This window comes from Paramormyrops kingsleyae, chromosome 16, assembly GCF_048594095.1.
Source record: "Paramormyrops kingsleyae isolate MSU_618 chromosome 16, PKINGS_0.4, whole genome shotgun sequence".
NCBI lineage: Eukaryota > Metazoa > Chordata > Actinopteri > Osteoglossiformes > Mormyridae > Paramormyrops > Paramormyrops kingsleyae.
Window position 1 is genome coordinate 31,452,904 of NC_132812.1, and position 24,403 is coordinate 31,477,306.

At 42.7% G+C, this 24,403-nt stretch overlaps 1 protein-coding gene and 1 long non-coding RNA gene across 3 annotated transcripts; one reads left to right on the top strand and one right to left on the bottom strand.

The window, feature by feature from the left end:
• Nucleotides 1-9,242: 9,242 nt before the first annotated feature.
• Nucleotides 9,243-12,999, bottom strand: LOC111850256 (uncharacterized). The gene is made up of 3 exons (XR_002839750.2): nucleotides 12,920-12,999; nucleotides 12,719-12,777; nucleotides 9,243-11,855 (listed from the first exon to the last, which is right to left on the bottom strand). It is a non-coding gene; the product is annotated as an uncharacterized lncRNA (long non-coding RNA).
• Nucleotides 13,000-13,153: 154 nt separating this feature from the next.
• Nucleotides 13,154-24,017, top strand: LOC111850274 (filamin A-interacting protein 1-like). 2 transcript variants are annotated; one of them, XM_072700520.1, is made up of 2 exons: nucleotides 13,154-13,417; nucleotides 20,769-24,017. In XM_072700520.1, exon 2 carries the CDS (start codon nucleotides 21,008-21,010, stop codon nucleotides 23,492-23,494), a length of 2,487 nt encoding a protein of 828 aa, XP_072556621.1. In that variant the 5' UTR covers nucleotides 13,154-13,417; nucleotides 20,769-21,007; the 3' UTR covers nucleotides 23,495-24,017. The 2 variants fall into 2 exon arrangements, with proteins under 2 accessions (XP_072556621.1, XP_023679762.2); XM_023823994.2 differs by lacking the exon at nucleotides 13,154-13,417 and adding an exon at nucleotides 14,736-14,856.
• The last annotated feature ends 386 nt before the right edge of the window (nucleotides 24,018-24,403 follow it).

Below are 24,403 nucleotides of genomic sequence, written 5' to 3' on the forward strand. Positions count from 1 at the left end.
ATTGAGATGATGCGGCATGCCTTATTGCGTGTGGATGTTTTTGTTACTTATCAAAAAGTACTATTTTGGTTATACTGCTGGTTTTGGTGCAACTGCCATTCTCCTGTGGTTACACTCAGACCAGAAAATACCAGGCTAGAGGACATAAGTATTAAAGTGATCCATGTGTTATGTGTGGGTTTTAGAAGTCACTGACATTCTTGTTCAGTGGATTCTAGAAAATGTTTGTTTTCAAACAAGGGCCAATAATACAGTATTTAATTCTGTCTATTATTTAGGCTCTCCATCTTGGCCTCCAGAATGATCAGCAGAAACTGTATTAAGGTCGTCATGTTGGGATTAGAATTTTCCCCATAGAAATGAAAGGAGAGTCCCCACAAAGATATAATTACAAACCTGTGTGTGTGTGTGTGTGTGTGTGTGTGTTTGTTCTGCAGCATTGTGACTGCTATGTGGAACTTTATTCTCTCTTTGCTGTATTTCAGTTCGGTAGAGTCACTCGCCAGTCGCGGGGGTGCGTGGATTGCTGATGATGAAACCTGCCAAGCTTCCCGGCACGGATTAACGGAACTACAGTACGTTACGTCGTTCTTTATTCTGTGGATAATGAAAGATTGATCTGTGGGCCAGATTTAATAATAAATTATGAACATGTCATGGCCCCGAACATGGAGACCTCTTATAAGTGGTGAATGAGCCGACAATAGAGAAAATGACTGATTGTCCAATGCAATAAATCACCATTTTTTCACTTATGTCTTTACAGTCCTAAGTAGCTCCTTTGGTGATGCTATCTCTGCATGTCCCAGCATGCCCTGCCGGTAATTGTAAATAGCCCCACGTCTGTCCTGATGTTCTAGTCATAGTTACAGTTGCATTCCCTATTGTCGTGTGATTTTACCCATGTCTTATGTGCACCCTGTACTATCCTCACGTGTCCTTTGCGGTGTATGAATCTCACACCATATGTGTACTTTGATGCCCAGCATCTTGCCTCCCTGGCTGTCCCTGGTTATATTTGGTTCAGTGTTTGTTAGGTGCCTGTTTCAGTCCTCTTTAGGACTAGAACAAAGAGCGCGTTCTGTCCCAGCAAGCAAGTCTTTTCATCCTTCACTATGCTTGCGATGCCTCGTTCTGCCCGTCGGTACAATATTGATAAAGTTTAAATATAGGGTGGCAATATCGGCCAAGATTGAAACATGAGACTGATGTAGAAATTTTCATTGTTAATGAATATCGGTCAAAACCGATAACTGATACATTGTGCTTCTCTACTTTATATTGTTAATGTCCTATGTAATGCAAAACAAAGAACAACAATAACAACAACAATAATAATAATAATAAACATATGTACTGCTCAAGAATCATGAGAGAAAATAGCAATTCATATTTCACCCAGAATTGTGCGACCCTAGTCTGGAGAAGAAACTGCGATCTTCTAAAAGTCTTATAACATATTATGGGAATTATTGGCTTTAGAAGTCAGTCTAGAAGCGACTTCCTCTGGCTAGTCTTTCAATAGGCAGCCATCTATGGACTGCTGCAAAGTGCGTATCAAAAAATGAATTAACTTCCTGGAGTAGGTCACCATCATGATCTATTGTCATAAGTATTCTGTAGTAAGTTGATTAGTCCCTCAATCTCAATGAGAAGTTATTTTTATCCAAGGTTTCTAGCTGTGCATTATCATTGATTTAACCTGCCAGTCTTCATTTATATAGTGGCATGTTACTGTGTATAACAATTTGTGCTGAGAGAAATACATAAAGCTGTACTGAGCTTTGGGTTTCTTCTCCCTAGTCCATCCATCCATCCATCTTCTATACCAACTTATGCAGGGTTGTGGGGGTCTGGATCCTATCTCAGAAGCTACGTGCACAAGGCAGGGAATAACCTGGGATAGGCACACACACACACACACACACACAGGTTTGTAATTATGTCTTTGTGTGGACTCTCCATTTATTTCTATGGGGAAAAGTCTAATCCCAACATGACGACCTTAACGCCAACCCAGCCCTAACCCTAACCATAAGCAACCAAACAAAATACAAGACTTTTGGCATTTTTCGTTTTTTGATTGCATTCACAGATCTTTGCAGGGACCTGAAAAATGGTCCCCACAATGTCAAAATAACACATTTTTATTAAATTGTAGGGGACATTTGGTCCCCACAATGTAATATAAACATAATACACACACACACACACCTTTTTTGGAATGTGAGGTGAACCCAGTGGAAGTTGCTTGTACCTTATATTTTGGTTTGCAATACAGTACATGAATAGATCATAGACATATCATTCATAATATTAATGGCCATTTAAAAGACTTTGACAGCCCTTTTATATAATTTCTCAGATCTGTGCTCCCTGCCCAGTCGTGCACTCGGACCAAAGAGGGCTAAAGGCTCGTCCTGTAACAGCGTCAGTTTTTTTAAGTGGTTTATATTCTCTGTATAATTCTGCTGAACTTTATCACCACTTCCCGTTCCATACAATGAGCCTCAGTGTCTTTTGTGCTACATCTGAAACAAAGTGAGTTATGATTTGTTCATTTCATTTTAGTCAGCGTGGTTTTTCAAGTGGGTAGCTCTGTTTCCTCTCTGTTTCCTCACTTCCCCAGGGCTAGGGGTGTGGGGGGGAGGGGTTGAGTCTGGTTTCTGCTCTGCATTTTAGGAGTGTGCATGTTCTCCCCTGTCACATGGATGTCCTTCCATAGTCCAAATCTCCCATGATGTGTAAATATGCATGTGCCCTGCAATGAACTGCTATCCTGTCCAGGGTGTCCCTGTCTCTATGCTTGTTTTGTGATTGACAAATCTTGGGTTATTTCCTGCATTGCACCTGTAGCTTCTAGGGTGGAGTCCGTTCCCCTTAACCACGCACAGATTAGGCAGGTACAGACAATATATGGATAGGTGGACATATATGTATGTATATATTCAAGAAAAAGCCTGGTGGTGCACAGTTTGCTTAATCCTCATGTTTGAACTGCATCTGTTGGCATTCAGAAACACCTGGCCTTAAAAATATGACTTCAGAGTCTGCCATAAAGATAACCACATCAGAACAGAATCGCTAAATCACTAATCAAGATGTGATTTTACTCACATGTAAGTGGTATTCATAACATAAATATGGTTTTGAACTTGGCCACGTGGACCAAAAGTATTAAATTAAAGAGTTTAGTGCTTCAAAAAGCACTATGACATTTGAAAACTACAGAAAAAAAATAAATGTCGTAAAATCTGGCCTAAGATAAATCCAGATATTTTCATTTGAAGGGATGCAGAAATCATTTCCTGATTTTAAACAATACTGACAATCCCTCTGATTTAAATGGATGATTATTGTTTACTATTATCATTTTGGCCTCAGCATAAAAGAAGTGTTTTAATGTTGACTGGGCTGTTGAAAGAAGGCAGATCGCTAAACCAGTACAGTTTGAAAGAACAACAGTTTCATTGTATTAATAACTTCTCACTTGTAGATGTACTGCCGTCAGTTTAGTGTTTATAACTAAGAAAATTATGAAAAAAACTTCTTGAGATATATACTGATCAACTCTGACATTAAAACCACCTGGCTAATATTTTGTTGTTCCCCCTCATGCCACCAAACCAGCCCTTACCGACTGAAGCATGGACTCCACAAGACCTCTGAAGGTGTCCTGTGGTTTCTGGCACCAAGACATTAGCAGCAGATCTTTTACATCCTGTTAGTTCTCAGTTCTCAGTTTAATTTATTTGTCATATGCAAGTTAGCACAGGGTCAACATTGCAATGAAATGTGACTGAGTAGTGAGATGGGGCCTCTCTGGATTGTACCTGTTTGTCCAGCACATCCAACAGATGCTGGATTGGATTGACCCGGCCATCCACATAATGTAACAAAAAACATGACTCATTAGAACAGGCCACCTTAATCCATTTGATCCTTAGTCCAGTTCTGATGCTCATATCTCCATTGTAGGCACTTTCGCTGGAGTCAGCATGGGTACTTTGACTGACAGAGGTGGAAAGCTCAGGTTCAGAAAGTACCAATACAGACCAAGATTTTGTTTCAACCAACCAGTTGAGTATATAGAGTCACAGTCACAGAGTACTCAACTGGTTGGTTGAAACAAAATATTGGTCTGGATTTGTGCTTTCTGAACCTGTACTTTCCACCTCTGCTGACTGGTCTGCAGCTACGCAGCCCCAAATGCAACAAGCTGTAATGCACTGTGTCTTCTGACACATTTCTCTCATAGCCAGCATTAACCTTTTCAGAAATTTGTGCTAGAGTAGCTCTCCTGTGGAATTGGACTAAACGGGCCAGCCTGGGCTCCCCATGTGCACCAATAAACCTTGGCTGCCCATGACCCCATTGGCCTTCCTTGGACTAATTTTGGTAGGTACTGACCACTGCATACTGGGAACACCTGACAAGGTCTGCCGTCCTGGAGATGCTCTGACCCTAGCCGTCACAATTTGGCCCTTGTCAGAGTCACTCAAATCATTTGTTGTGGATGCAAGAAGACGGACACTGATGCGGCAAGCTGTAAGTCCTGATTGTTTATTATATTCTTCTTGTAGGAAGATCAGAAGTTCCCAGGACCAAGCCTGAGAGCGTGGCTGAAACTCAGGCGGGGAGGCAGGTTGATCGGCTTCGGTACAGACGGGGGAGAGGCGAAAAACACGGTCGGGAACCCAGGCAGGGGTCGGGCGATCGGCGTCGGTCCAGAAAGGGGCAAAGACGAAAAACACAGTCAAGGGTCCAGGCAGTGGTCGGGTGATCGGCGTTGGTCCAGAAAGGGGGCAGGCAGAATCTCGGAGTCTAGAAAACGTAGCAGAGGTCAGAACACAGGGAAACACACACCGGAAAAAACGCTCGAACTCAGGGCAAACCATGAAGATCTCGCACTGATCAGAGAGCCGAGTTGCCTGATATAGTAACACCAAAACTGGGGAAAACGAGACACAGCTGGGAGAAGAGTGTCTGAAACGGGAGCAACCGGTACGGCCAGAACAACTGGTTGACAGGACGCAAACACCTCGGGGAAGCCCTATCGACCGGAATCCCCGGAGGGGTGTGGCTGAGACGACGAAGAGGGTTCCCTAGTGCTATCCATGACAGTACCCCCCCCCCCCCCCCCCGACGACCACCTCCAGGCGGACGAGACGGGAGGTCAGGACGACGACAATGAAGGTCCGCTATCAATGAAGGATCAAGAACAAAACGTGCCGGCACCCAGGAGCGTTCCTCTGGGCCATAATCCTCCCAGTCCACCAGGTACTGGAGACCCGTCCCCTGCGGCGTGCATCCAACAGACGGCGGACTGTGAACACCTCGCCCCCATCCACCAACCGGGGCGGGGGCGGAGGCAGACTCGGGGAAGCCAGAGGACTGGTTGCATGAGGTCGAAGCAGAGACACATGAAAAGCCGGATGGATGCGCCGCATGGAGCGTGGAAGCTGCAACCGCAACACTGAGGGACTAACCACCTTAGAGACTGGAAACGGACCAACAAAACGAGGAGCCAGCTTATGGGACTGGACATGTAGAGGCAGGTAACGGGTGCTCAACCAAACCTTCTGCCTAACCCGGTAGACAGGTGCGCGTGACCGGCGTTTATTCGCATAACGTTCCATCCGTGCTCTGGATTGAAGCAACGAAGAACGGGCCAGGCGCCACGTGTGATGACAGCGTTGCAGGAACCGATGCACCGCAGGTACCGTGACCTCTTCTTCTAGGGCCGGAAACAGAGGAAGCTGGTATCCCAGGCAGCACTGGAAAGGAGACAACCCTGTAGCAGACACAGGTAGGGAATTGTGTGCATATTCAATCCAAGAGAGGTATCTACTCCATGAACTGGGAGAGTCAGAAGCCAGACAGCGCAACATGCGCTCCAAATCCTGGTTGGCACGTTCCGTCTGACCGTTAGTCTGAGGGTGAAAACCTGAAGACAAGCTTGCGGTGGCGCCGAGTAACTTGCAGAAAAACGTGACACGAACTGAGGACCCCTGTTGGAAACAATGTTAGTAGGCAATCCATGAAGCTTGAATACATTGTCGACTAGTAGTAGAGCAGTTTCGCTTGCAGAAGGGAGTTTAGGAATGGGGATAAAGTGAACAGCCTTAGAGAATCGGTCAACCACCGTAAGAATGCCTGTGTTCCCCGCTGATAGAGGAAGGCCAGTCACGAAATCCACAGCAATGTGTGACCAGGGTCGCCGAGGAACAGGTAGGGGTTGCAATAGACCAGCTGGAGACTGGGACGGAGTCTTGTTTCGTGCACAAACCTGGCAAGCAGCGATGTAGCTCCGAACGTCCCGAAGCATTGTGGGCCACCAAAAACGTTGCTTAAGGAGGGTTACAGTTCCCCGAACTCCTGGGTGGCAAGCTAAGAGAGACGCATGTCCCCACTGGAGTGTTCGAGAACGTAGAAACTTGGGTACGTAGAGCCTGTTTGGAGGCCCCCCTGCAGGAGGACGGAAGAATCGCTGAACTGCCTGGACGGTCTCCTCAATACCCCAGGCTACAGCTCCGATGAAACGGCTGGGAGGCAGGATGGGACCGGGGTCGTCATTACGAGTCTCCCCCTCGAACTGACGAGAAAGTGCGTCCGGCTTGCCGTTCTTCGCTCCTGGTCTAAATGAGAACAGAAAGTGAAAACGAGCAAAAAACAGAGACCACCTAGCCTGGCGGGCATTCAGGCGTTTAGCGGTGCGTAAGTACGCGAGGTTCTTATGGTCAGTCAAGACCAGGAATGGGTCCGTTGTCCCCTCCAACCAGTGCCTACATTCCTCCAGAGCCAACTTCACCGCCAGCAGTTGCGGTTACCGATGTCGTAATTCCTTTCGGCCGCCGACAGTTTACGGGAAAAAAAGGCACAGGGGTGCACCTTGTTATCCTCAACGGAGCGCTGGGATAAAATGGCCCCAACTCCTGAACCCGAGGCATCCACCTCGACGATGAACTGGCGAGACGGATCAGGTAACTGCAAAATGGGAGCAGATGTAAACGTATTCCGTAGGTTAGTGAAGGCGTCTTGGGCAGCAGGAGTCCACTGGAAAGGAACCTTGGACGTGAGAGCCGTGAGAGGAGCAGCTACCATACTATAACCCTGGATAAAACATCGGTAAAAATTAGCGAACCCTAAAAAACGCTGCAGATCCTTCCGTGTGCGAGGCTGCGGCCATTGACTGACCGCCCTCACCTTGGCGGAATCCATTCTGACCGTGCCCTCTGCAAGAATGAAACCCAAAAAAGAGATGGTGCGTTGATGGAACTCACACTTCTCAGCTTTCACAAATAAACCGTTCACAAGGAGCCTCTGCAGGACCTCGCGTACATGCTGCACATGATCCCTCTCATTCCGGGAAAAGATCAGTATGTCATCCAGTTACACGAACACGAAGCCCGAACCCAAAAGGCATCACCAGATACTCATAGTTACCAGTGGGCGTGTTAAATGCGGTCTTCCACTCGTCACCCTCCCTGATCCTGATAAGATGGTAGGCGTTCCTCAAGTCCAGTTTCGTGAAGAACCGTGCCCCCTGTAACTGATCCAGAACAGAAGATAACAACGGCAGGGGGTAACGGTTCTTAACAGTGATCTCATTCAAGCCCCTATAATCAATACAAGGGCGGAGCGAACCGTCCTTCTTGCCAACGAAAAAGAAACCCGCCCCCGCGGGTGATGAGGATGATCAAATGATGCCAGCTGCTAAAGATTGTCCTATGTATTCCTCCATGGCTGTCCTCTCAGGAGCAGAAAGGGAATATAGACGTCCCCTAGGTGGACTAGTACCCGGAAGCAACTCGATGGGACAATCGAAAGGACGATGAGGCGGAAGGGCCGCTGCCCGGGACTTACTAAACACCTCCTGAAAGTCCTGGTATTCTGCGGGTATCTTGGACAGGTCCGGGGTCTCCCCTGGAGCTGTAGACGCCACAGGTGACCGGGCAGAGCGTAGACACTGGGAATAGCACGTCTGACCCCTGGCGGTGATATAACCCCTTCCCCAATCAATCTGAGGGTTATGCCTGAGGAGCCAAGGGTGACCTAATACTAATGGAACCTGTGGCGTATCAATAATAAACGGAGAAATCTTCTCAATATGGTTGCCAGATAGACGGAGACTCACCGGGACAGTAGCGTGGGTCACTGTTGCCATTCTTCGTCCCGTGAGGGATTGAGCCACCAGGGGTACTTGAATAGGTGTTGTGGGTATCCTCCACTGCTGAACTAGGGTGGCGTCAATAAAACTGTCCTCTGCCCCGGAGTCAATAAGAGCAGCTAACGACTGCTGCTGACTCCCCCATGACACCTGTTACGTGCCGCTGTTTTACCCCTCCTCCACATCCGAACTCCGCCCACGACCATGCCCACTCGGCCTGCCCTAGCTCCACCTCCGGGCCCCGCCTTCGATTCCCGTACGTCGTTGTCACTTCCGTCCGGCGCAGGATAACAGCCGGACAGAGACACACTTAGGGAGCTTAGCTCATTTTCTTGGATTATTGTTGGATTGCTTTCTTTGGTTTGGATAACTCGTGTATGACATTTTTGATTCCTTGGTTCACGATTCTTTGCCTTACCCCTTTTCTGTACTTTTGCCCCCATCTGCTTGACTTCCTGGTTATCGATCTTTTGCTTGTTTTTGGTTTACGTCTTTGCGCGCCCCTCAAACTTTGACGCTTTGCTGTATGTATGTTCTGTGTGATTGTTTGGTGCATAGGGAGTGATTGCCGGTTTTGGTTTGGAACTTTTTGTGAATGCTTTTTGGATAGGGAGTGAGGAGTAGCACTCGTTAGTTGGTTTTGCACTTAGTTAAGTTAGAATTGGGTTGTGTTTGGTAGGTGGGTTTTTGTTTCTTATTTTGGCGATAATCACTCCTGAGTCTTTCTGCACCTAGACCATTTGTTCTGTGTCTGTCTTGCGTGAATGCTGATCCGCTGGGTCCATCTTACTGGCGAGATCTTCTGTTGTGGCAAACCGTGAAGATCTCGCACTGATCAGAGAGCCGAGTTGCCTGATATAGTAACACCGAAACTGGGGAAAACGAGACACAGCTGGGAGAAGAGTGTCTGAAACGGGAGCAACCGGTACGGCCAGAACAACTGGTTGACAGGACGCAAACACCTCGGGGAAGCCCTATCGACTGGAATCCCCGGAGGGGCGTGGCTGAGACGACGAAGAGGGTTCCCTAGTGCTATCCATGACATCATTATGCTTACTCATTTTACCTGCTTCCAATACATCAACTTCAAGAACCAACTATTCACTTGTCTAATATATAATGGCACACTTGACAGCTGCTAATGTAATAAGACAATCAATGTTATTCACTTCATCTGTCAGTGGTTTTAATAACAATGTTATAGCTGATCGGTGTATAATGTGGATCTTGAAAGATACAGTAATGTAATCACGTTCACCTTTGTCTAATCTATTAATTATTTTTATGCCAGTACAGGAATAACAGGGTAAGCGAGCATCAAGATTATCAATTTAATGGTGAATGTTCACACATACCACACTGAATCAGCTTGGCAAGGAATAGGCTGCTTTCTCAGAAGATGGGGAGGCACAGGAGATTGGGAAAAGTTATTAACAAGACTGCTTAATTCAGAAAGCCATAAAGCACAGGCCTGAGCAGTGCATGCTGGGAAACATCACAGTCAGCATTAAGATGTGGCATGGGCATTTTATCAGGACGGCTGGAACGCCCTCTGAAATGAGGTCATCCAAATAGCTCATCTCTTTCATTCTCATTCCATAGTTTACTTTCCTTACTTTGGGGAAAAGCTTTGTTCCCCAGCCCCCATACGCTCCGCCACCCCCCAAAGATGACAAGCAGAGCGCATACTGTATACACTGTTGCTGCACAATATTCCATTTGCAGCATTCATGTAACCAAATAGAGTAAATGTCCCAAAATTAAGCATAGCAGATTGATGAAGATCAGAGTTTTTGTTCTTTTCAGGGGCTGGGGGAATTAAAAGTAAGATAATGAAAAACACCTTATTAATTAGCCAATTCATTGTACTTACAGTATGTCCAGTATGTAACTGCATTTGGGGTTCAATTTATCATGTCTGTGACTCACAAGTTACTGGAAAAGCAACAGTATAATTTATAGCTTAAAGTTAATGGATTTCATTCAGATTTGGATTAAAAAAAAATAAATAAAAAGCACAAATGATCTGGGTATGCCAGAACACATGGAGAACAAAATAGCAGCTCTTTTGAATCAGTCCAAGCCTTGATCTTTAATTTCAACACAAGTATTGCATGATTTCAATTTTCATGTGGTCTTATTTATGCAATTGAGACAACATATCCATAGAACTTTTTTGTTTAAATTTTTTGTCGTTAAATGACCAAAATGATTCAAATTATCAGATTGTTCTACTCAAATTCTTTCCCAAAAGGGAAATGTTTCTCTATATGAATCATGCATATTTACGCACATGAGGCTGTTAGACAGTGTTGCGAGTTAAGGGAGGCTGATACAGTGCTCGCACAGCTTTGCACCAAGCCTTAGCTTTTCAGCCTTCTGGTGGAAAATCTTCTCATTAAACATAATACTGTAGGTAGCCTGCTGTAACTGCTTTGTTTTGTAGAGACAAGATCGAAGAAGGAGAGAGCTTGATATTGTGGAGGGGGTTAATAATTTAAAAGCAAAGGTCAGTATTTAAAGGGAAGGATCCCAAATAAAATATTAGCTGGTACAGCCCCCCCTGATTCCTACACCCTGAGTTTTTTCTTTCATATTGATGAAGTTTTCTACTTGCTTCTGGTTCTGCGTTTGCCATCAACCAAGGAAACATTTATGTGAATGAATGACTCCAACCTCATCCAGGTGCCCCATCCTGGGTGTGTGAGTTTGCCCTGTGATGGGTTGGTGCCCCATCCTGGGTGTGTGAGTTTGCCCTGCGATAAGTTGTTGCCCCATCCTGGGTGTGTGAGTTTGCCCTGTGATGGGTTGGTGCCCCATCCTGGGTGTGTGAGTTTGCCCTGCGATAGGTTGTTGCCCCATCCTGGGTGTGTGAGTTTGCCCTGCGATGGGTTGTTGCCCCATCCTGGGTGTGTGAGTGTGCCCTGTGATGGGTTGTTGCCCCATCCTGGGTGTGTGAGTTTGCCCTGCGATAGGTTGTTGCCCCATCCTGGGTGTGTGAGTTTGCCCTGCGATGGGTTGTTGCCCCATCCTGGGTGTGTGAGTTTGCCCTGCGATGGGTTGTTGCCCCATCCTGGGTGTGTGAGTTTGCCCTGCGATAGGTTGTTGCCCCATCCTGGGTGTGTGAGTTTGCCCTGTGATGGGTTGTTGCCCCATCCTGGGTGTGTGAGTTTGCCCTGCGATGGGTTGGTGCCCCATCCTGGGTGCTCACAGAGCCCCTGTGATTCCATGAATAGAAAATGGATGGAGTTACCGGCTGCTGCTGTTGAAGATAGTAATATGATGACTTGTACATACAGTACTGTGCCAATTAAATATCCATGGAGATATACAGTGTACTTGTTTAAATGAACGACCTAAGCTTTTTCATAAAATGAACCATTGATGTCCAGTTACACCAGTGAGAAACAACATATCTCTCTTAATGAATTCTTATATATGGCTATACTTATATGACAGATATAATTTAGGTATAGTTGAGGAAAATCTATTTTGAGTGAAACAGCTTGTCTCTCAAGCTGATCCTTAACTTAGTCCTTGGAGCTGAGAGTAACTTTTACGTAAGAGAAATCTTGGAAGTGAGCCAAATACACCCAGCTTGGAATGTGTCCATCATTCCCTCAAAGCCGTTCCGATGGGCAGCCTTGATCCGACAGGAAACAGTGACCCTCTGGGCCGGGCCTCACTGGGAGGAGACAATCAATGAGACACAAAACAGGAAGGAGACAGTGGTCCGGCAGCTGGCCTGGATTAATGTTCCTCATTTGGAGGAATCAGTCAGGTCTGAAACATGGAGAAGAGCTCAGGCTAACCAAAACATTCGGGAAAGGATAGTCACAGGATCTCGGCTTAAAAGCATACCTTCTGGGCTCTCTGGTTTAGTTTAGAAAACTACAGGGTCTAATAATCCACAAAATATGTGAATTAAAGACAACATTATAAAACTTAAAAACCCATAATTGGCTCCTTTGTTTCATGGTTTGCCTGTATATTCAGGAACGTTTTGACAGAGTCTATGACCACAAACACAATTTACATGACTTTAAGCTGACAAAAGAATAAAATACAACAAGATTATGTCAGTACATAATTCCATATATGGTATTTTTAGTTTTAATGGTTTTGTCTGTGTAAAATGTAAAACAAAGTTTTTTATGGGTAGGTGTGTCCAAACTTTTGACTGGTACTGTTCTCAGGCAGACTAACACATACCTGGTTGTATATTACTGTATATTACTGTCTTACAAAATGTATTTATTTGCAATATACTTCACTACATAGGATGTGCATATTGCAAGAAATGTATGAATATCTTTGATTCTGGTTTACATTGTGTTTTTAAAAAGGAAAATGGGATTTTGAAGGAAGCCCATAGTGAATAAGCTTGAAGAACGGGCCGTGCAAAACCATGAGATGTTTGCCCTGTTCTCCTGAAAGCCAGAATCACATGAGAAGAGGTGCTGGTGAGGAGATTGACAGGAGCAGATCTGAGAAAGCAGCGCTGGACAGAGTCTCTCAGTGAAGGGAAATCAACCGGGAAATCATTACCTGTGAGCCTGCAGTGCTGTTTTAGAGGTTCCCACCCGAGCACGGTCCCTGTGTCCCAGCTGCCCTTCCCAAACCAAACACATGCCTTAGTCGTTTGCCAGCGATTGTCATTAAAATGATAAATGACGGGAAGAGAAACAATGAAACTACTTAACCAGGGTTGTCGATCATAAAAAGGAAAAGAAAGGCGTCCTTTCTTACCAGTGTTTTTTCATTCTTTCTTTTCTCTTAACAGTGTATCAGTGCACATTTCTCTGGTTAAGCTATCAGTTTGCTCAGGCAGTCTGATTTTGTGTTTAGAACTTGGGGGTGGGGGTAATTGAGGGTTGGGGGGGGGGGGTGGTTTGCAGTAGTGATGTCACCCAAAGGAAACATAGCACTGTGGGTATGATTTACAGCACGATGACATCATCCATGTCAGGTATTCTGGTTCAAGGCACGGAGCTGCTTGCATGGCTCCCGCTGGTCTGTTGTAAGGATACATTTCCTTTACCACGCTGGGTACTTCACAGGAAGCTCAGGTATCACCTTGAAACTGTAAAGATTCTCCAAGTTAATGGACCAGCTTTGAACTTCTGATGGTCCTGCTCGATTTATATCAGCTTGAGCACATGGGCGTCTACTTCAGCTTTAGAAATCCATCCCTGGAATTTTGATGGAACCACAAACTTCACTTGTACACAGCAGGATTTCTTATCAGTGAGTAATCAGTGTGTCATTCATACTTATGAAGGACCTGGTCTGGTCTCTCTGTGGAGTTTGAAGCAGGAGTATAATTTTGATCAGTTTTTTCGAAGCACCCTGAATCAGTAAATATGTACTATAGCATTACTATGTAATACTGGTGTCATCTGCCATTTCAGCTGAAAATAATGTATTTAGTTAAGTATGTTTATTATTTAATGGAATAGAAAACTATACTAATGAAAAATTACACACTGCCATCTTGCTTTATATACTCAGCATCATATACCTGTATATATATGTTGGAGTGGAAATTCTGTGGGTTCAGACTCAGAAGGTTGCTGGTTCAAAGCCCTGTGTAAGCAGTGTGATTCCACCATTGGGCCTTTGAGCAAGGTCCTTAACCCCAATTGCTCCAGGATCTGATTTACCCTACTTTCTCCTCTATAACAGTTTCATGAGATGCTTTTCTGGCTGTCCTAAAGGAGTTCCCACAAATACGCTGAACACTCATTTGCCACTTTTCCTTCATTCCCTGGTCAAACTTCTCCAAAATCATCTCTACTGTGTTTAGGTCAGGTGGCCAAGTCACGTGATACGACACTAGCAGTCTCCTTTGTAGGCGGCTTTGCGTGTCCAAACTTTTGACTGGTACTGCATTAAATAATCTGACTACCATAAAGATTCTTAATGCCTACTGGCATTAAAAATATGCATTTAAAATATGCTTTAAACTTGCCGAAGTTTAGCTAATTTTAATAGTATTGTGCTGGCTGTACTACAATGTGGTAATATCTGATGTTGGGCTTTCTCGATAGCGAGAGGGTATTCAGTGTACTCGGATCTTCTGGCTGTCTATCTGGAAGCAGAAACAACCAGTGAATACTAGTCATCATAGTCAGCATGGTGTGCATGAATGCTCAACCTCAATAGTCCGTCTATGGTGTTCCAGAAACTCAGACACTTTGCATATCTGGTTTATGATGTGATCATCAAAGGAGCTCTGTTTTCATTCACAGATAATTGATCAGCAGAGACTGTGTGCATAAGGGTGTGAGTTATGCAGCACATTCATAGATCAACCAGTGAGTAATAATGAGGTATTTCAGGCATCAGACGTCAAAGGAAGTGCAAAGTTGTGCAAGCTTTCCATGTTTCAAATGTGCTGTTTATGTATCATATCATATACACTCCAAACCAGCAGACTGCGTGCTTTTACAGACCTCCCCGCACACTCTCTGGCCTCCCCGCACACAAGTACACACCCAGAGGAGGCGGCACCCAGCGTTCCATATAAGGACATGCTGATGATGTAATGCTCTATAGGCTTTGAGCATGCGGCAGGGACATCTTTTAGCATTTTGTTTCCCTGCTGGAATGTCCACAGTGTGGGGAGACACAGAGATATGTCAAGAGTGAACTTTATCTCTGAGACGTCACAGATTTAGTCACAGGTAAGAATAAAGTTATAAGGGACTAGCTTTAGCCTTAATAACTTTTGAACCCTGCATTGTGCTTAGAGTCTTAATTCAAGTGTGCTTTGGTTGCTGTAGAATTCTAACACTTGCTATCTCAACGGGTGATAAAAAGGAAAGCGTGGGCTGATTCATGTGTTTTCTGTGGGGCAATGAGATTTGACGACTTCCCGTTATTGAGGAGATTAGCTGCTGAAATGAGTTTGTGAACTTTTTATGATTTCATGTTCCATTCAACTACATATTTAATGAAAAGTTACAGAAGATTTAGAAATACCCTCAAAAACAGAAGTTCTGTGTTTCAATAACTAATATTTTATGCATGTTTGCATATGATACATTTCTCTTCATTTGCCTCTTATGTTGGGTGCATTACGAGATACCTGGGAACCCTTGCTTGGATTTTAGCCCCAGTTTTAAGAAATATCTGCATATATTTTTTAACAGCCGGGATACATATTGTATTTTTATTAAGGTACTTACAGTAATTTGTAGGCAGGAATTGGGATTCAATTTCATAATCATTGCTCTGTATGTGTGTGTGTGTGGTCATTTATATATTATATTGTGGGGACCAAATATCCCTAAAATATGAGAAAAATCTGTCATTTTGACCTTTTGGAGACCAAAAAAAACATCAAAAAACTCAATATAAAAAATGCAATCAAAAAACTAAAAATGCCAAAAGTTGTGTATTTTGTTTGGTTACTTATGGTTAAGGTTAGGGCTGGGTTGGGTTATGGTCCTCATGTTGGGATGAGAGTTTTCCCCATAGAAATGAATGGAGTCCCCACAATGACAGGACTATATGGAATATATATGTATGTGTGTGTGTGGAGTCTGACTATGTGTGTCTCTGTGGTGGACCTCCATCACACCCAGGCTCAGCCCCAGCCTCGTGTCCTATGTTCCCTCAGATGGGCTCCAGGATAGATGCATAAAATATGGATATTCCTTATTTATTAGGATATGCCTTATAATAAATTGCAAGTCATTCATCATCCTGTTTTAATTAAGATACAGGGCTGGCTGTAAATGTGGCAGACAGAGATTGCTTCAGTATCTTTCATGGTGGGCAGTGTGGCTGATTATAACAATCCTGTAGTATTTAGTGGTCCTCCATTCTCAGGCAAGCAATTAGGCATTGAGATGCAATTAGGCATTGAGATGCAATTAGGCATTGAGATGTTCTCGAACTTAGAGGCGAGTGTGTGGACTGAGTCTGACTTCTATGGTTTCTTTCACTGAACATGTTGCCTCTGCGCTGAGAGCATGTTGTGCTCAGGTTCATATATCGGGAGAGAAAGTATGTGCTGTGATCTGAAGCCTTGTAAGGTGGGCATCTCATTTCAGCTCAGAGAGCCCATACATGACGGACTGTCACAGACACCAGAATGCAGACTCTGCTTTACACTAGTGGCCAAAGTTGTGGAAAGGCGTCCAGTTTTTAGAAATTGCAGAACTTTATTCCAGTTTCTCCAGTTACTTATTTAATCGTCCAGTGTATGATATTTGTAAACATTCTTTAATTGTTTATAAACATTACTGCTAATATTTGTGTAGTAATTTCTTAAAGCATAATGCCAAAAATGCTAAGTGTTTCCTCAGTTTTGGTCACTGGTGTGCATGTATTAGGTCTGTCAGGGACTTGGATCTGTTTCAAAGCATTTGTTTCATAAGAAATTGACTCATCATAATCAAACACAGCATCCACTAAAGTATGAATTAGTAGTAACCTTAGTCTCTGATAAATGTATTGGTGTCATTCTGTTAAAACAAATGCATTATTTTACAGGCTACTGTTATCACTTTTATAGAAAAAAATATTTCCTCTGATAGATTAAAAACATTGTAATGTAAAAAATAACTTTTTTACATTTTGTGAAGTGCAACAGTGATTTATTTCAATTTTTCAGTCACGTCAAGGATTTTGTGTTAAGCAGAAACATCTACATCTCAGGAACAGCTGGCTGACATTATGCACCACAACAGCTACAGCTACTAGGAAATTAGTGTTCAACCCAGCCCATTAAACAAATATTATTAAAGACCTAGCAGGCAAATGTCTTAATATGTTCATTTGTCCACAGTCAACAATAAGGGGCAGGTTAATGCATCAGTTAACCTAGGCTATAGTTAAAGGTACCAGCAAGATAAATTAAAAATCTGGCCAATTGATCCACCAGCAACTCCACAAATGTCACTGTGAGCCATGCTGGTCTAGGGCCCCCAGAGAAGTCAATGGGCCCCTGATAATGTAAACTGAAGCACTTTTGATCATAGTTATAGTGCAACCCTCTGTTTGGGATTCTACAGATTTGGTTTCATTTTATTTCATTACGAACTTCTGCAGCTTTGGATTTGGAAAAAAATGACATAAGTTATGGCTTCTTTTGCAATCTCCGAGTGACACAAGACAGGTGGCTGATGTCATTTCAACACTTGCGCAGTTCATTAAGTAAATAACTGCTGGCAAAGAACTCATGACACCATAGAGCATAACAGTGTATTTTGATGACTTTTATAATTAATGTTTTAAAGTGGCATTTTTTATTGAATACATTTAAGTTATTATTTTAGATGAAAGTGAACAAACCTTTGTTCTGTACTAAGGACTGAAAGTTTTCTCTGCCCTACATGAACAAACTACCATAGTATTCCCTTAGAAAGACCTTAGTAATGTAACATTAAAAATGTTAGTATCTGCATAAAGGGAGGTACTGTGCTTAATCTAATCCCAAGAGCCTGCATTGTGTGACAATCCTTCTGGGTATTTTATATGATTAGCCAGAGTATCTTTAAAATAATGTATTTATCATCAACAAAACACAACATTCAAAATGCTAATCAATATGTGGTATTAACTGCATGATTAATAATGTTGCAAACTAATGAATCAGGGGTGCAGTATTAGAAAAGGTCAAGGTAATGGACATTTAAAAAAAAACAACTATTCTGGCAGTACAGTGGAAAGCCTGGAGCCTATATCAGAAGGACTGGGCGCACACCAGTCCCTTGCAGGACACAGATACAGTCACAAACTCTCCAGAACGAAAGAAAGGGTGGAATTATAACTCCATCACTGAAGGCATCAAGACTAACAATGACATTTTGTAGAAATGACAATTTAAAAATTGGAAAAGAAACATATCTGTCACTTTTTCACTTTATTTTTTTTTTACGGAAATCAATATGTAATTAGGCTAAAAATAAATAAAGTGAAATTCAATAAAGACAGCACTATGTTTTTTTACAGCTATTAACCTGATATCCATGTTTAATGAGTACCAGTAACTCATTTTCATTAAGGTCTGTTCGCTTTAATGAAATGGCTGTGCATGCCAGAGAAATTGTCACGCTCCTTATAAATGACCCCTATAAATTCCCTAAAAATTTCCCATGACTCAGAATAATAAATCAAGCCATAAAAGTCCTTTAAATGTCAATATCACTGACAACTTTAGAATCTATCTCCGTTATTACTGACCACTGAGTATAACAGTTGGGACACTTTAACTTCAAAATGTTACAACATTACCTGTTTTTACAAACAATATACAGTACAACATTACCTATTATTCATTTGTTCGTCTGTTTGTTTATTTATTTATTATCTTGCTGTTAATGAGTGATTGGTTTTGGCCCTGAACCTGTTCCTGTTTGTTCCAGCTATTTAATTAAAATCAGAAGCAGACCTCAGCCCTTTAACTCAAGAGCATATGTCTATAAAAAGCACACACTTAAAACAATTAAACTTTGTCTTAATGGGTTATTCCCAATCTTATACTTGGAAATCAAACATGTTCTGGACAGAATGGTATATGTATATTACATTAAGGAAGGACTTTAGACATAAGTTATAAGCAAATCATAAAATCCTTCATGAATGAAGCAGATAATTTTCTAATTCATTTACTTAATTAATTCCCCTTCCATGTGGAAAAGTAAAATAGAAGGAATTCTGACCAAGTTTAGCAGAAAGAACAGGCTTGCTTTTCTGTTTAATTTGGCCTCATCCTACTGCTCATCTCATGACTGATTGCACTTCATTGAAAATCACCCACAGAGCTACATTCATGCTTATTTCCTAAGTGTGGGGGGTCACATACAGTACAGGAAGCAGTTAAGGCCCTTAGACATGACATCACTCCTGCGCCAAGGTCTAAGTGGAATGTGTGAGCATTGTAAGAACAGCACTGTCTGTTCAGCCAACTTTTACTTGCCTATGAAAGATGGGACTTCCTTTACGTGCAGTGGGAGTTAGCGGAGACTTGGGTGGGGGATACCTGAACGGCAGCCATGATTCAGGGTGGAAATATGTCAGTGGTTTCTTCTGACGATTAACAATGAGCCGATGTTCTCGATCCCAGGCAGCAGAATGCATGGTGACCATCTATAAGCATTTAGTCTGAGTGTGTGGATCCACATTACGCCTGCTAAAGTCATCTAGCTCTTTTCATAAGGGACTGAAATATTAAATATCACTCAACCTTTGGCTTGTTAGTCTTCCTCTGGTCTGCATTTTGGAGACATACTACTGCCTTGCATGGTTAATCAAGGCAGCCATTAAAAGCTCACATTTACATTACAGAACAGATGGAAGTTGTGTCCGCAACAAGGAATTTTTTTGCTGCACACTTCTTTTCCCAGTTAACTAGGTCCCAACAACACAAGCATCTGTCCAATTTTATGTGGAGAGAAATTACATGCATGATTATTTTGTTCACTTCATGTTTAAAGTTTACTTAAGAAAAATCATTGTTGACATTTAATTCATTTAACTATGTATCTGAATTACTGGGTATGAGATACTGTACATCACAATATTCAAAAAGTCTGTGTGTTTTAGATGACAGTAGTAGTTAGATATCAGTAACAGTTGCAATAAATTCATTACCAAATACAGTAGCTGTATTTTTGTATGTTTTGAGCTTGCTGTGTGCCTTATTCAGTAGCACTGTTGCCTCACACGTCGATGTTTGGGGATTTGAATCTTTAAATTACCAGAGTGTGTGTGCACACTGTATGGCCAAAAGTATGTGGAGGAATTTCCAACTTAAGCCACACCCATTGCTGACACGGGTGTATAACGAAGCACATAGTTACACTGTTTCAAACATTAACAGAAGAAGGGCAGTTTAGTGATGCGGCACCATTATAGGATTACACCTTTCCAATAAGTCAGTTCATAGAGAACTGAGAACTGACTGAGAACGTCAAAACATCTGGGAGCAAGTTCTGTTGTGAAGTGGTAGGTCAAACAAGCTGACAGAAAAAGACCTGATCAACATCAATAACCAACCTGGATGGCAGTAAATCACACCAGTAATGTAATGCAACGGAGAGGAAGCTTTCCCAAGAGTAGAAGGCTGTTATAACAACAATGGGCCAACAATCTTCACAATAATTCCCTTGGTTTCAGAATGAGGAACTGGAGAAACTGGTGTCTACATACTTATAGTGTATCTGTGTCCTGTGATAAACTGGCATCCTGCCCAGGGTACCCCAGCTTTGTGTCTTGTGCAGACAGGAGTTGGGTCCATGGCCCTTGTGACCCTGACCAGATAAGTGGTTAGAAGATAGATGGATGTAGTATGTTGTGCAATATGTGCAAGGCTATAAACTGTTGCTATGAAACCAACATGTTTTGAAGACAGTAAATCATGTTCCTTGTGAAATGCCACAAACACACAAATGTTTGCCTCATAACCCTAACCCTAACATCTTAACAAAACAACATTAGGCGTTTCTACATTGTAATTTATGCTTTATATTTTATTGTCTTTAGCCCAAAGAAGTATTTGTAATATATTCATTATTATTATATAGGTATATGATTTCTGTTAATTTGACTATAAATATTAATATTAAATATTTTTGTTTTCTTGTAGGCTTTTATTTCTGAATGCTCAAAATATTCACAATGGAAAACAGAACTGGGAGGCTAAGCTCCAGATAAGTGCCTGATGAAGTAACTAACCTAGAAGACTGAACATATGCTCACTGTGATTGGTACCCGGGCCCAGTAAATGCTCCATTCTGCCTAAAACAAGTCACAAAAGGAGCCATACAAGGTCCAGAAGGAAAGCTGCGCAACCAAATCACTCACTTATATCAGAAGAATAAGGCAATGACTGCTAAATTGACCTCTAGTGACACTCATAACCGACAACTCCGGCAGAAGCTCTCTGCCCTGAGCCGGAAGCTAGATGAACAGGAGAATACAAACAAGATCTTCCGCAGAGATGAGGAGGAACGCCCAGATCTGCGAGACAAAATCAGCCGCAGTGACTTCAGGAACTCCAGCCTCATGTCAGAAGTAGAGGAACTAACAAATAGAGTTTTGGAGATAGAGGGCAAAGATGAAGAGTTGATCAAGTTGGAGAACCACTGCCAGGACCTTACAGAAACGCTGGAGATTGAATCAACCAAAGGCCAGAGTTTGAGAGCAGAGGTGGACACACTGAATTGCAGGATAATAGAGCTTGAGAAACTGGAGGATGCATTCAGCAAGAGCAAACAAGAGTGCTGCATGCTGAGAAGCAACCTGGAGAAAGAGAAGAGTGTGAGCAAACATCTATCGGATGAACTTGACATGCTGAAGACAAAGATAAAAGAGTTAGAAGCCATGGAGAGTCAAATGGAAAAGACTGAGCACACTCTTAAAGAGGACCTTACAAAACTGAAGGCGCTGACAGTAATTCTTGTGGATGAGAGGAAGACAATGGCAGAGAAAATTAAACAAATGGAAGAAAAGCTTCAAAGGAGTCCAGGCAAGGTACTGGCTGAACAAGACAGAGTTACAAGAGTAACTGAAAAGCTTACTGGGGAGAACAAAAGAGGTTTAACACCCCAGGCTAGGCTTGAAGAGAAAATACAGAATGTGACCAGGGATAGAGAAGAACTTAAAGAAAAGCTAAAGGCAGAAGAGGAGAGAAGCAATGATCTTCAAATGAAAGTCAACATGATGAAGAAGAAGCTCCAATCAATGGAAGTTGTGGAGAGAGAATTCCTGAAAAACAAAGCTAAAGAGGAGGACATCAAAATGTCTTCAAATCAGTTCCACCATGAAGACAACAAAGTAAAGGACCTGGCACAGGAAGTGGAAAGACTCAAGCGAAAGATAAAAGACATGAGGTTGGTTGAGGACGGCCTGCTCAAGACAGAGGATGAATTTCAAGCATTGCAAAAGAGATACAATAATGAGCAGCAGCGGGCAAAAAAGTTACTGGAAGAGTTAGAAATATCAAAAAATGAGCTGTCTAAATATCAGATGGCTGAGAAAAAATACAACCAAGAAGACCTTCTGTATAAGTGTTTGAAAGAGGAAGAAGCAAAGTCCAGGCACCTGATTAGAGAACTGGAGGTCCTGAAGGAAAAGTTAAATGAATTCATTGGCACAGAAGAGTCCATTTGTCGCTTGAAAAAAGACCACTCCATACTACAAAAGAAACTGACACAGGAAGAGATGAAGAACAAAGAGTTAGCCAGAGAGATGGAGAAGCTCGCCGCAGAGCTGGAGAGATATCGACACATCGGCAAAAACCTTCGGCCAGGACTGAATGCCAGGCATTCCACAGACTTGCAGGTCTCCTCAAAGGAAGTACAAACAACTCTATCAAGCAGCCAGCCTATGGAATACAAAAGTTTACCTTTGCTGGAACGACCAGTGCTGAATGGAAAGGTGTACACAGAAGGCGACGTGGAGGATGACTCAAATTACCGCAAGCTGCCCTTTACCAAATGCAGAACCTCTCTTGTCAACAACGCAAGCACCCTAAACAAAACCATGAGGCACTCCTTCCCAATAACTAAAGAAAGGCAAAAACCAGTAGTAAGCAGTAAGGCAATGACTCGACAGAATGGGAATTATGTACAACAAGGGGATGTGGTGGTGAGACATGCCCCAGGGCAGCCCCTTCACATCAAAGTGACTCCCGACCATGGGCTAAACACCGCCATGTTGGAGATAAGCAGCCCTGGTGCAGAAAATGCTCACTCCTACACCAGCACAGCTGTGATACCCACAAGCGGTGCCCCGCCTAAGCAACAAATCACCATCATTCAGAATGCTAACGTGTCCCCTCCCAAAATCAAAACTCCATCCTCTCCTGATGGGTTGTGCACCCCTGACAGACCAACATCACCTGTCTCCATGGCAGCTTTCTCAAGAGTGATGAGCCCTGAGTCTTCGGTCTGCTTAACGCCAGAGAGAGCACTGTCGCCCATTCAGATCGTGTCAGTTACAACCGGATCTCCAGATCGTCCCCAGTCCACAGAATTTGTGGAAGTGGTGGGAAGCCACGCTGTGTTCCGTCTGGCCCAGGAGAGGCAAAATTGGCAGCTGGAGAGATCCAGCAGTTCTGCCCCTAGTGTCATCACCACAGAGGACAACAAAATCCACATCCATTTAGGAAACTCTTACATTCAGGCAATAAATAACACCTCTCATCCCACAAATCCATGCTATGTGTCTGAGCAAAGACATAGAAGTTCAGGGATATTCAGTGGTAACTCCGTCACCAAAGGTGACAGCAAAATCACCAGTAGCCTCACTATAACACCTAACACCTCCCCAACTTCAAGGCATCCACACATCACAGTTAGCAGCCTATAAGACTGACTTCACTTCTCCTACATGCATCAAATCACCCTCCCCTTGCACAGCAACAAAACCCCAAGTCTGAACAGAGAAAAGCTGTCCCCCTATATATCTAATTAAGCACTTCTTCTCTATTTCTTTTATTTATATACTTTGAATTATAACTTATGAGCAATGAGATCTGAACAAAAAGATCGTGATTTTTGACTACTGCTGAAACACTCGTATATCACCTGTGGCGAACTTGAGATACATGAAAGAGGCTGTAATAAAGACACAACACATATGCAATTAACCATAATCCTTATATATGCAGTAAATAAATAAGTATAAGTATTACAAAGAAAAATACATGATTTTTTAACTCAGTAAAATCTTTAAATGATGCCTGAAAAGACTGTGAAGGACAGCTAACCAAAAACCATTTTACTCTGGGTAAACTCTTGTGCACATACTGTATATGCTTAATGCCAAACTGATATGTGTTTAATTGTGAATGATTCCTTTCTAATCATTAAAAAGCAAAGGTTGAATAATGTTTCACTGTTTTATTTTTATGTATCTTCAGACCACAAATGGTATGGTAGAGTTAAAATTGCATTACTAATAAGTAATTATTTATATAAAAATGTGACCCATTCCTTGGCTTAAACGGGCATCACACTGAATCGGCAGTTTCAAATAAACTTCAGTAAACATATTATTTGGTGAAGACTAGCAGTATCGCATGGCAAAATGTGTTGATAGAGGAGCATAAAAAGTCCTACAGTTATTTTCAGTAATACATTATCACAACCAACAAAATATAAACTCTCACTGTACCACCATTAAATTTCCCTTGTGTTCTGCTGTGCCGCTTTTTAAAAAGGATGACTATAATTTTATTGCCCTGAAATACACATAGTGCTTTGTCTTTTATTTCAA